The sequence below is a fragment of the Xiphophorus couchianus genome, chromosome 17 (genome assembly GCF_001444195.1).
Source record: "Xiphophorus couchianus chromosome 17, X_couchianus-1.0, whole genome shotgun sequence".
Taxonomy (NCBI): Eukaryota; Metazoa; Chordata; class Actinopteri; order Cyprinodontiformes; family Poeciliidae; genus Xiphophorus; species Xiphophorus couchianus.
The window spans coordinates 7,474,254-7,487,095 of NC_040244.1; the positions used below are offsets into that span (position 1 = coordinate 7,474,254).

At 37.0% G+C, this 12,842-nt stretch overlaps 1 protein-coding gene across 7 annotated transcripts in view; it reads right to left on the reverse strand.

Moving 5' to 3' along the window:
- Positions 1 to 12,842, reverse strand: part of magi2a (membrane associated guanylate kinase, WW and PDZ domain containing 2a) — a 250,094-nt gene that overhangs the window by 180,250 nt on the left and 57,002 nt on the right. For all 7 annotated transcript variants that reach the window (XM_028043325.1, XM_028043328.1, XM_028043327.1 and 4 more), the window contains exon 2: positions 6,460 to 6,576. In XM_028043325.1, the coding sequence (XP_027899126.1) occupies positions 6,460 to 6,576 (117 nt within the window). The remainder of the gene's footprint in view (positions 1 to 6,459; positions 6,577 to 12,842) is intronic.

A 12,842-nucleotide genomic window follows, 5' to 3' on the forward strand; every position in this document is an offset into this window, starting at 1 on the left:
ACGGGCGGAATTCTTCTGGTGTTGCTAGGCAACGGGCAGTGCCTGCTGATTTGTAACAGTTACATTCTAATGGTTTTTGAAAAGGCTCAATTTCTAGACACCAAAAAAAAAAAAAAACATCATAAAATTATTGCCAAAAAAAACATCTGGGTGTTTTTTAGCACTCGGGCTGTTTCCATTAGCAGTAGAAACCCAAATTAAAGTATAAGAATATGCAAAATATGATGTTCGCTTACTACGTCTTATTCTACTTTCATTTAATTTGTACAATACGCCCCTCAAACAACGTTTCCCACAGAAATGATTGCGTGTGCTAAATATTGCTTTATTGTGCCCAGGGCTTTGCAGTGACAGCCCCGTGTGAATAAGACAAACTTAGACTATTCCTCATGGACACAATTAAATAAGCTGAGCTTTCTGTTTTTACTTTTAGCCACCGGTTTTGATTATGTGTCATTTTCAATCATTAGTCCCTCACAAGAAGAGTCCAGGAATATCCAGCAGACTGTCACACATCATGGGCGCAATGAGTTGAAGTCAAACTGAACTCAACTGAAGAAAAAGTCCTCGTTTTTGCCATTTCATTGGAAATAAGCAACAGAGTTAATGACTTTTCAACTGGCAAAGGTCTCCTGATGAACCTGAAGATTTGATTAAAGAAGAAAAAGGCAGGAAATGTCACCGATTGTGTTAAAAGGACAGCAAAGGTTCGGGTAACTGGGCGGAGGGAGGATGGCTGTGTAATGAAAACCAATTAGAGAGCAAATTTCACACCTCTTCCCCTTCACGTTTGACGGCCACAGCTGCCGTCAAGCGTTGAGCGCTGAGTCACGCTCGCCATCCGGCAAATCCACATCTGTGTCCCGCCTTGTCAGTCAACTTCACCTCCACACGGACTCCTCCTTTCCCACCTTTACCGGTTTGGACCCAAAAGACAGAAGGTTTGGGATAATACAATCACAGAATCGAGTGGTGGATTCAAATCTGAACAATCAGACTCCTGCTGCTGACCTGCGTTCCCCGCCGGTTTCTCTGGGGAAAAAAAAGACGAAAAAAAAAGGGAGTGGGCCGAGATTTTAAGGAGTCGAGTCTTTGACGCAGGCGGGGAGTAGAGACTGTTACCATGGAAACACAACACTGCCTGCAATAAGTCAATGAGTGAGTAAGCAGAGGAAATAAGAGGGGAGAGTAAATGGAGAAGAAGAGAGCTTTTGACCGAAGGTATTTTTTTTTTTTTCTGATTAAAGAAAACGCTCTGTGATTCACTAACTTTCAATCAGCAAAAGGAAGCAGGCAAACACGGGTGCGAGTCTGAACGCATAACAACCAAGCAAAAGCAGTTTGTATAATAAAAAATGTTTAAAAAATAGAGGAATCTAATAACATATTCTAGTAGAAAAGAACAGCAGCTCCAAACAGTTTGAACTGCTGTTTATTGTGGTTTTTATTCAAGTTTTCTGTGACTGTTATCTTCTGAAACTATGCACAGAAGACATGACTTGTGGAGGATGTTGTTGATTCTGTCTCTAAATATTCTGCTGTTCAGTGTCTTCTGATGGAGATTGTTTGTTTTATTTGTTTTTTGATTTGTATTAAGAAGTCGATGCACAGTGGCCTTCTGTTTATTTGCGGTTCAGTTTTTGTGGAATATTCCAGAAAAAAATTTAGCTTGGGAAGTTGAAATAGTTAGTGGCAAAGCTGCCAGACGTGCTACTGGATGTGTTTAGCAAAACAACTAATCCAGGAGCACCATTTATTTTTGTTGGCACATTTTACGTTTGAAATAAAAGCAAACTTCAACATTGTAAAAACCTTCTGGTGCCTAGAAACCACTTTATCTTACGAGGTTATCATACATATTCTGATTATCTGTTCGATTTGGGAGCAAAATTGCAACATTTGTTACATTTTCAACTGATGTGATTCGGTTTCACATTGCTATGTGTTAAAAGAACCAAACAATTTTAAAAACCTGGTCCCCTCCTTACCTGTGGTGGCGCTGCAGCAAGAACTACTGAAGGAAGCAACACTGAGTGCAACGTCCTTCTTCACAAAATGTAAACAAAAATGGATTAGCATTAGATTTTAGCGGATGTGTCTTTGGCAAAAGACCACGAGTCATTTTGCCCGCTAGCGCTAAACTAGCACGTTTGTTTTGATTGTATTTACCCAGAATGCCCTGCGCTGTAGTCCACTTCCCCCTTCTGGAGTGGCCTCCAGTCCGCTCAGCATTCACATATGCATTTGAGTTCACTTAAACCAAACTGTGACCAAATTTTTAGGCAGACCAGAGTTTGCTTTTTTGGGTCACATCAGAGTTTGATTATGCATTCACATTTCCCCCAAATGAACCGGACTCACAAGCTAGATTTGGACCAAACAGATCTAGTTTGTTTAGAAAAACTAGATTTGTTTGGACTAAACAAATAAATCTGGTGTGAATGCATCCTAAGAATAAAATTGCATATAATTTAAAAATCAAGTCTTGATGGGGTCAAGAAGGAAAAACTAAACATTTTAAGAAATTCTGAAAGCGTCTCACTCGGCCCTAATAAGGGCTTTGCAGCTCTAGTCAGCAGTGAACACTTGCATGACTTTTTTCCATAGATATTCCCCTTTTTAATCCTTCACAAGCATCTGACTGACAGCTCAGCAACAGGTGAGGGAGGGGAGAGGTACGCTGCGACATACAACAACATAAACACTTTTTCCATCACTTCTGTTGTGGCATTAAAGTTAATTTAAATTCACCTATTTTGCTGTCTAACCGTGGCTTTTCCCTGCTTCTTTGGTCCGCATCACCTCTTATTAAAGTTCACCCTTGTAACATTTATTGGCTCCATCACAGAGATGACAAATCGTAGGGCAGCAGAGAGCTCTTAGTCTATTTATTATCCTGATTAATGCTGTCATCTATCAGAGAGGGCCATTAAACTGGAGCACAGATATGTGATACAGTAAGGACACAGAGAGGAGCCAATGACAGCTAGCGGGCAGCTAAAGGCTTTATGTAGCCAAACATACAGAGGCATCATTCACATTTCCAAATGATAAAACCAGAAATTATGGACAGGTTGATTAACTTGTGAATGAATGCCATTGATACAAGCTTAATGCTGTACTGAGTGATATCTGCTTTCAACTGTGTTTCCAGAGCTACGTTCACACAGCAGGTATTGATGATCAGTGTTTGATTTTTGCTGAAATGTGGTTGTTCATACTAGTAATTAAACATAAGATAAGATAAGATAAATCTTTATTGTCATTGTCACAAGGACAACAAAATTCAAAGGTTGCCATCAGTCGGTGCACGTGCCCAAAACCAAAAAATAACTGTCTCACAATTCACACACAACGCAAGAATCAACAAACAACTGGCAAAAAAAAAAGAAAAATAAGAACAGCCACATTCTCACATCATGTTATGCGAACGGTTTAGAAACGTTGGTGGAACAAGTTTTGATTTTATTAGGATAAGATTCTGATTAATATGTATCAGAAAAAAGACTTAAATATTTTAAATGAACAAGACCAGTTAAATTCTAATATTTATAATAATTTTAAGCAAAATCGGTTCATTTAATGACTCAGGTATCTTCTTTTATAACAAACATGTGATTTTTCTTATTAATGAACAGAAGTACAAAAGTTAGAAAGTGACCTTGAAAGTGCTTTACTTGGACCACAAATCTGTTTAAATCTTAGCTCAGAATCAGTTTTACAAGATTAATTAGTAACATTTTTGACATAATATAAGTGCTGGCTTTAATTTGACCCTGAGAACAGCAAAAGTTAGAGCAGAGCAGATCATCAGAAGGTCAAAGTTGTGTAAAAAAGAGAAGAGGAGTTGCATTATTTTTTAAAAGACGTCCTTGCTCCACCTAGAGCTTTTCTGTGTCCACTAAGCAGGAAGGTGAGGCGCAGGGTGGGAATGGTAAGAGCTTCTGAGCGTTAATGTGAATGAAAAACTGACTCGAAGACGCTGAGTGCTCTGGAGAGATTAGCTTTTAGCAAACGAGCCATAAAATCCAGATAACCTTCATGCTGTTTTTAAAAAAAATATATATTTCTGTGGAAAAAACACTTGCAGCACATTTTGTTTGTGGGAAAACATGAGACTCTTTTCAAAAATGGCCCACTTGCTTGTGAGGTTTTGTAATTACAGCTCAGTTGATAAAAATCTGTCATTAATTGGCCGTTTTCTCCCGGTTCAGATTTACCCGCGTTACTGGGTGTGCGCTGCGATCTGAGGTATCTTTATCTCCACTGTCAAATCTGTGTGGATTACCAGACGATAGGACTGATTTCGCAGGGCTCGGACTATTAACGCTCTGACCTTGGATTTCAACCTGGCAATTTGTCTAAGAGCTGGCACAGCCTTAGAGGGCCCAACCCGGCTCGGTCCGAGCGTCACAATTGGTATGAGGAGAGGTAACTCTCCCACTGTCTGCGCATCAGCCTTCAGCCCAGAGAAAAATGTCTTTTCTTTATCACTCAAAGGTTATGTTTAAATTGCTGTGATGAACTCCTTCACATCCATCATTCAGAATTTCTTCTTTCTTGTCCCTTTTCTTCCATTTATTTATCATGAAGTGGTCTTAAATGTGGCCATTTCTTTATCACTTTGACAGAGGCGCTTTATCAAAGTCCATTTTCTGGAACTTGTCTTTATGAATGATGCAAAATTAAAAGGAAACAAGTTGTTTTGCTATATTTCAGAAGAAAAAGTAGCACAATGCACCTTAATACAACTGGAGCTCAGCTCGGGTTGCTAGGTAACGGGCTGGGCTCTTCTGGGGTTGCTAGGTGACGGGCAGTGCCTGCTCTATAGTGACGTTATATTTTGGAGTTTTTGAAAAGGCTCCTTTTCCAAACATTAATTTATTGTTTTTTTTTGTGCTTGGGCTGACTTCAGAAGCAGTAGAAACTCAAACGGAAGCAGAAAAAGCTAATTTTACATCTTACGTCGACTTTAAAGTCCTTACAGTGGCTCCTTGCAGCTCAGGAAATAGACTTTAAAATACTTTTGTGAGTTTATAAATCACTGAACAGCTCCGTGCAAAAATACAGCATTCAGAGAAGCAGCATTCAGCTTCTATGCACCACAAATCTGGAACAAACTTCCAGAAAACAGCCGAAACATTGACTTCCTTTAAGTTTTAAATCAAAACTTATACCCCACCTGCTTATAGCTGCTTTTGATGAGCGGTAACTGGATCAGTGATCAATATATTTGATGTGTATTGATGATTTTGAGAAAATATAATGTTTATCACTTGTTTCATAATTGGTGATTTTATGATGTTTTTATGATTTAAAGCATTTGAACTGCTGAAATGTGCTACAAAACTTAACCTAACCTTCACAACTTCACACGACTCAGACTCCAGGTTTTGTCTCTGATGGTCAACATTAAACTGGGCTACGACAGAAGCTCCTCCAAGCCTCGTAATGCAGCTAATTAGAAGAGAACCGGAGTAAATACTCGATTTTAGAGTCCAACTTACACACCGATCGTTTCACTAAAAAGCCACTTCAGAACCAGAGACGCTACTCAAATACATGAGATTAGAAACTGTATGATTCAGTGATTAAACTGACTGGTTTAAGCTTTAAAATGTTGAAAAATTACAAAATTAAAGAGACAACAGTATGGAGGTCTATGAAAATATCCTGATTTTTTTCACACCTGACCTGATTTATTTTCTAAAAAAATAAATTAAAAGTACAGAAAATATTTTCAAACAGTGTCTTTTTGAAAACAGCAAGTTGAACGCTAGAAGAATTTTTGTGTAATTACAAAAATAGTCACAATATCAGCAAAATAAAGATAATTTTATTAGAAAAAAAGTCATTTGATGCTACTGAATTATTAGTATTTTTATATAGGAGTTCTCATAAAATTATTACTTAATTCTGGTAATATTTCGACTTAATTCTTGTAATTTTAACGCTTTAATCTCTAGTTATTGCAAACTTATTTTCACGTGACTTCATTCTCGACTATTTTTGCAATATTGTGACTTTATTCTGAGAATCAAAACATTTAGAAATCTTAGCCTGGCTCTAATTTTCTTTCCAAGAGATGACCTACAATCAAAGTCCAAATAAGAAGAAGTCTGTCAAATAAGACGTCACTCTGAACTACGGAAACCCAAGTGGTTCAAATCCTCATTTTCCAAAACTTAAATCTTCAGAAATCAAATATTTGATCTATTGCACCTTAAACCCAAACGATTTAGCAGATGGACATATCTTGATCTTTTAGGAACAGAGGCAACTGGCGTTGATATTCAGAACCACCATGAACGTCCAGCAAAGACAGAATCCGTCATTTAGTCACAAACACAAAATATCCAGCAGCTTCCATCCACTCTGTTTTAACACCAGATAACGCAGCCGTAGCAAAACGAAACATTTGTCTGAATGAAAGCAGGAGAGCTGAAGGTGGCGACTCACAGGGGACGGTTCGGAGGTACAGGTTGTCCCGGATGATCTGCTGCAGCTCGTGATCCACTGAACCTTTCTGGAAGCGCAGGTTGAGGTACCGGCGGAGGTCCTTATCGATCACACCTCCTGGAAGCAAAACATGTCGGCCATGAGAACCAGAACAATGACATCAAAGGTTTGTGTCAGATATTACACAATCTATACTTGGTTGGAAAATGGTATAAAACCAACAACCAACCAGAAATCGCTCAATTTATCACCTCAGGAAAACATCTACAACAACTTCTTTAAGTTCTGTAAGGCTGCAACTAACAATTACTTTAGTAATTGATTACTATTCTGATGATTAATCAGATGAAATTCAGCAGTTTTTTAATTTAATTCCCTAAATCCTTTTAGAAATACAGTAAAAGTGCAAAGGAAAGTGCAGGTTACAAATCCTAATACAAAGAACAAACAGTTATGTGACTATTTTTATATGCTAATCGCATAAAGGACATACACCTAAGAATTTTTGGTTATTAATTTGGATTCTAATATAGATTGACACAAAAGTTCAAATTTAGAGGAGAAAAGTCAGAATTTGGAGGAAAAAAAGTCAGAATTCTGAGATAAAATCCAGAATTTTGAGAGAAAAGCAGGATTTCTTAGGTTAAAGTTTGAATTTTGAGGGGGGGGGGAGTCAGAATATTGAGATTAAAGACAAAATGTGGAGAAAAAAAGTAAAAATTTCTAGGGAAAATGTCAGAATTCTGAGATTAGTCATAATATTGAGATTAAAGCCAGATTTCCTAAATTGAAATCTGAATTCTGAGGTACAAAAGTCAGAATTTGGAGAAAAAAATTGTGAGGATTTCTGAGGAAAAAAATCTGACTTTTGAGAGAAAAGAAAGATTTCTTAGCTAAAGTCATAATTCTGAGAAAAAAAGTCAGAATTTGTGAGAATAAAAAAATCTGAATTTTGAGAGTAAAGCCAGATTTGTTAAAGTCAGAATTTTGAGGGGGAAAAAAGTCCGATTTTTTTTAAAGGAAAATCAAAAATTCTGAGAAAAAACAAAAAAATCTTAGAAAATAAAGTAAATTCTGAGTTTAAGGTCAGAAATTTCTTACATTTCTTTGGTGGCCTTAACCTTCATCTCTAGTGAAACACTGTAACAACGTCACCAATCTAACATTTGTTGGTTTCAAACTTTACAGAAGATCCAGTGAAAGCCCAATAATCTGAGATGTTCCAGTAAAACCAATGAAAACGCTTCACTCTGATCCATCATCTGTCCAGATTCATCAAGGTGTTAATTATACCACAGCTGGTTAACGTGTAAACTGACGTCTGCGTTTAAATCACCCACGGATTCCCCTCCTCGTCTCCTCCGCTTCACGTCTCCCCTCTTTACCCGTCCAGTTCTGTGAATGGACTCCCACTTAAAACCAGTACATCCTGCTGGCTCAGCGGGGCAGACGGTGAAGGGACTGACGTAGAAACTGAGGTGCAATAACGCGGGCATCACAATCTTTTATCCTCAACAAATTTCAGCAAAAAATTAAAAAAAATCAATCTCAAAGGGAAGACTCACACCTGTCACGACCTCTTTTTCAACCATAATGGAAGTAAAAGCAGAGAAAGACCGCTGGAAATGTTGAACCATCTAACCTTCAACATCCAGAACCAGCCATCCGCAAACGTAAAGCATGACACGTTGGAGTGCATACATGACAAACATGCAACGCACTGCGACCAGCCTCAGACAGGAGGTGGAAATAACCTAGTTTGGAAGTTGTCTGTCGTCCTGAAGACATGAATAATTTAACATTTTCTGTTTGTTTCTTCTTTTTCTCAGGGAACACAAATGCGTGTGTGCAGCAGCATGCATAAACTCCACACCAATTCACCGAGTGTTTCATTATGATCAAGCCAAGCTGAATTAGAGCGACCGGCTGCAACCAGCCTGCTTTACATTTGCATCAGAAAAGAATCGGACGAATCTGCATGCTGAAAAGGTGAATGCACTCACAATCACTCAAATTACCGCTGTGAATGGCACGTCTTGTGCAGCCGACTCAGAGAGCCAGGATTTTTTTTTCTCCCTTTCTGTTTTTTTTTTTTGTGATGCAAAAATAATCTCCAGTGGAATAAATGCTATCCTGTTGGAATTCCCAACCCGACTCCTTCCAGAGGTGTTCAGTCCCTCAGGTCCTCAACTCCGTCCCCGTTCGCCCAATCAAGGCGCCGCCGGATGGGCTGTGAATGGAATCCGCACTAATTGCCGTCTGCACAGAGATGGAGCAGAAAGATGAGCGCGGCAAAACGAGTGGCGGCGACGCACGAAGGGAAAGAGACAGAGAGAGAGAGGGGAAGGGGGAGAGGTGAGGGAGAGCGACCGCTGAAGCACGGCTCTGCCGATGGGGACCTATCACACAGATACCCTCGTTTCTCCTGGATCCATCCTCATTTCCAGGGACTATGTCGCCTCCAATATGTAGAACAAGGTACTGCATCTGCCTCTTCCCCCCCTCAAAGCATCAAAACTGCTTTGTTTGGAGTTTCACAATTTAAAAAATGATTTTTTTTAATGTATTCACCAATTAGTGGATTCAAAACTCGTATAACTGACAAACGTTGATCTGCAAAATGACAACTAATTAAGAAAACAAACAAGAACAAAATAATATAAAGCAGAAAAATTCAGAGAAAAAGCTAAGAAATTTTGAAATTTCAGAAATTTTACTGAGAAAAAACTCAGAAATTTCAGATATTTTTTCTAGAGTTTTTTCTAAACCAAAAACAGAATTTCAAAGTTTTTTTTCGAGGAAATTTACAGACTCAAAAATTTCAGATTTTTTTTCTAGAAAATTTCTGACTGTAAAATCTGAATTTCTGAGAATTTTCTTGCAAATTTTCAACTTCTCAAGCTCAAACATTTTGAGATTAATCTCAGTATTTCTAAGGTATTTTTTCTCAGAATGTTATCCCTTTTTCTTTCCTTTTACAATCCTAAAATGTCATCATAAAGACGGATACATTTAGGACAAAATAAAAAACACAGAACATAACCACGTGTTGTCACAACTAAACTTGAATTGTTTGACATATGTGGGTTGGGATATTAATTTTGACAGCTATTTGTTGATTATTATTATTATTTTCCTTTTCTGTAATGCTCCTTGTTTTATATAATCTAGGATCACAGATATTTTAGGTAGATGTGGAAAAGAAACATGCTAAAACAAAGATTAAATAATTTAATAAATTAAGTATAACTCCATTTTGTGATTTTATTAGAACATTTTCCATTTCCTTTGCAGGAAGGCTTTCATACTTTGCATTAGAAGTCACATTTTGATGTGAAACAAGTGTTTACTTTTGTTTACATTCCTTCCCTGACATTTTCTGAATGTGTCAGAAACAAACCTGGACATACGTGTCTAAAAACGCCCCAACAGACTCAATTTCCTGCTGCCAGTCGAGCAAATAAAGTCGGTGATGGTGTAGCAGCTCAATATTATGCAACAACAACCCTCAGCATCCTTTCATTAATACTCTCTAGGGATGTAACTAATGATTATTTTAGCAATCAACTATTCGATTATTCTAACGATTAATCGGATAAGAAAATTGGCACTTTTTGCAGGTTTTTCATTAACTACTTAGTGCTTCTTTCTGCAATATTAGAAATATATTAAAAGATGCAAAAGAACAAATAATCTAATACCTTTTTTGTAATAACAGGACTCCTTTAGTAAATGTTTGATCATTTGTAGCTAATAATGCATCTGCAGCTAAATTTGTTTGCTAAATTTAACTTTCTTGATTAGCTGATAGAAAACAATGCTTAATACAAGATTTTTTGTTTTTTTATATAATTGGAATCAAATGAAGCTAAAACTACCACTTGAGTTCATATTTACAGAGAAACTTTTTATATATATTTTTTTCCTAAACACAAAATGTTTATTTTTTGCAGTTAAGCTTGATTGCTGCTCTGAGTGTGTTGTTCTTTCAGAAGTTTTTTAGAGTTTGTATACTCCAATTTACTAAATCCAATTTAGTAATTAATCGATTACTAAATTGGATCAGTCATGATTACGTCGATTAATCGCTTCATCCCTACAATAACAAGCATTGAAGTTTGTGTTAATGTGGTACAATCTGGAAAAAGGTATGGATTTTTCTGCTAGACACTTTAAATATAATGCTAAATTAGTTAGTTACTTCAATAATCCATTAATTGTCTCAGTCTTATTACCTGTTTTTACAAAGTGCCCAACTTAAAATACAGAAAAAAACAATAGAAAAATAATGGATTCCACAAAAATCCCAGTTATTTTTCTGCAAGTTCAAAAAAAGAAAGAGATGAGGAGGTCTGGAGAGAAACCCAGAAATCCCCCTCAGCTCTGACATCCCAAACCAGAAAGAAGATTTATTCCCTCCAGCAAGTTCTGGGTTTGGTCTGGATTCTGTTCCCGGTCTGAAAACGACCAGAAAACCTCCAAAGGATGGCGCATCGCAAACACATGTCCAAACCGCCTCACCTGACTTATTTCAATGTCAAAATTATCATTCAATCCACACCAGAAAGGAAACCAAATTTGACAATTCTTGGCAACAAATGACTAAGCCTGTCATAATAACAAAAAATTCTGAACAATAAATTGTTCCAGAAGTTGCGATACAGGATAATATTGTTGTTTTGAGACAATGTTCCAGTAACACATTCTCAAAGATCCAGAAACTTTAAACTCTAATGAACATTTAACATCGGAACTGGAAGACATTTTAAATATCCAAAAAAAAAAAAAAAACTAATTATAAAGTCTCTGCAAGCAGAACTGTCCTTCAAAACAAAAAGACTGAAGACTTTAGTTATCCAGTTTTTGGTAAAAAAAAAAAAAAAAAAAAAAAAGAGAAAAATGATAAATTATGCAAGTGGAAATGATTGAACTAATTATAGTTTATCATGCAATTAATTGACTTATTGCGACAGGTTTACAAATGAATTCATCACCTTAAACACTATGCAAAGTCTATGGGCTGTGGAAATGTGCAAAGTGTGAATTTTGCAAAATAGATCAACTTTATGTTAACCTATCTACAGTAAGAAAGATTACTCCGAAGCATAAAAGTATTAAAGACACTTTGCAACAGTGGATCAAATCAATCTTGAGTGGTTGATGTTCAAAATTGGTCAGTACAGAGGTATGAATTAACGCCGATTCGTTTTTAGTTTCTATTTTAAAATCAGAGGTGAGAAAGTTTAAGGCACTGCAACAACTAAAGCCAGCAAATGCAAATCCACAGACAACTCCTTCTTGTAAATAGCCTCTTTAAAGAAGTTATTGAACAAGCGGCTTGGTGTTTTATCAGGGAACGGCAAGTTTTTATCTCTAAAGATCCCCAAGGTATTCCCAAACATTACTCAGCCAGAAGAATTGGTTCAGAGTTCAGAGTCGGGCCCAGGGCTTTAGAAAGAGTCAAGAAAGAAAAATCTGGGTAAGAACCGTTAAAATGTCTCAGCATTAAGTTGTTTTTATTACAATATACTTTACTGGGCTGTTGGCATAATATGCAGTGGCAGATATACAGATTAAATGCATTTTCTTTCTAACTTTATTGTTGTCTAGATGGTTTTCATTGAGCTGCTAAGTTAAAGGGGAACTATTATGCAAAATTCACATTTTGCATTTTTTTGTACTTCCTTTTGGGTTTTCTACTGCATCTAAAAACCGACAAAAAACACCCAACCATTTTTTTTAAGTAGGCTAATTGGGTGTCTGGAAAATTAAGTTTCAAAATCATTGCCAATGTCGTTACCTAGCAACCCAAGCCAAGCCCACCCTGTTACCTAGCACCCGAAACACAGCTCCAGCATGTTTGGTCAGCTGGGTTTTAGAGCTGTATGCGCTGTACAATGGCTGCTGGAAAACACAAATGTTTTTTTTTTTAGTATTTACCATCCAGAAACCACGTCCTGCATTCTTGTTGGTTGTACAGGAGGCTCTACTTCTGCTTTTCCATGATCTATGTGCAACTATGATATAGTTGCACATCTGTTTGCAGCCATTTTCACATAAGACTGCAAACGTTGAAGTAATGGCATGATTATTCAGAACTGAGCAGACTAAAATATCTTTAAGAATTATTTTGCGCAAAAAAATATAATGAACCCATTCTAACCTGTCAAGGAAGCATGAAAATGTCACCTTTAAAAAAAATCGTTCAACCGTTTTCAGGTTTATAAGCAGAAACGATTACTTTTCTAACGTCATTGACGATGTGTTTGTAACTCGGCATTGAGGCGAAACAAGCTGCTAAAACTTTGCCGTTTATAAAAGTGTTGATAGCAAAGACGATAGATTAGGTGAATTTTATCATCAGCACCTGGCCACTGCATTCT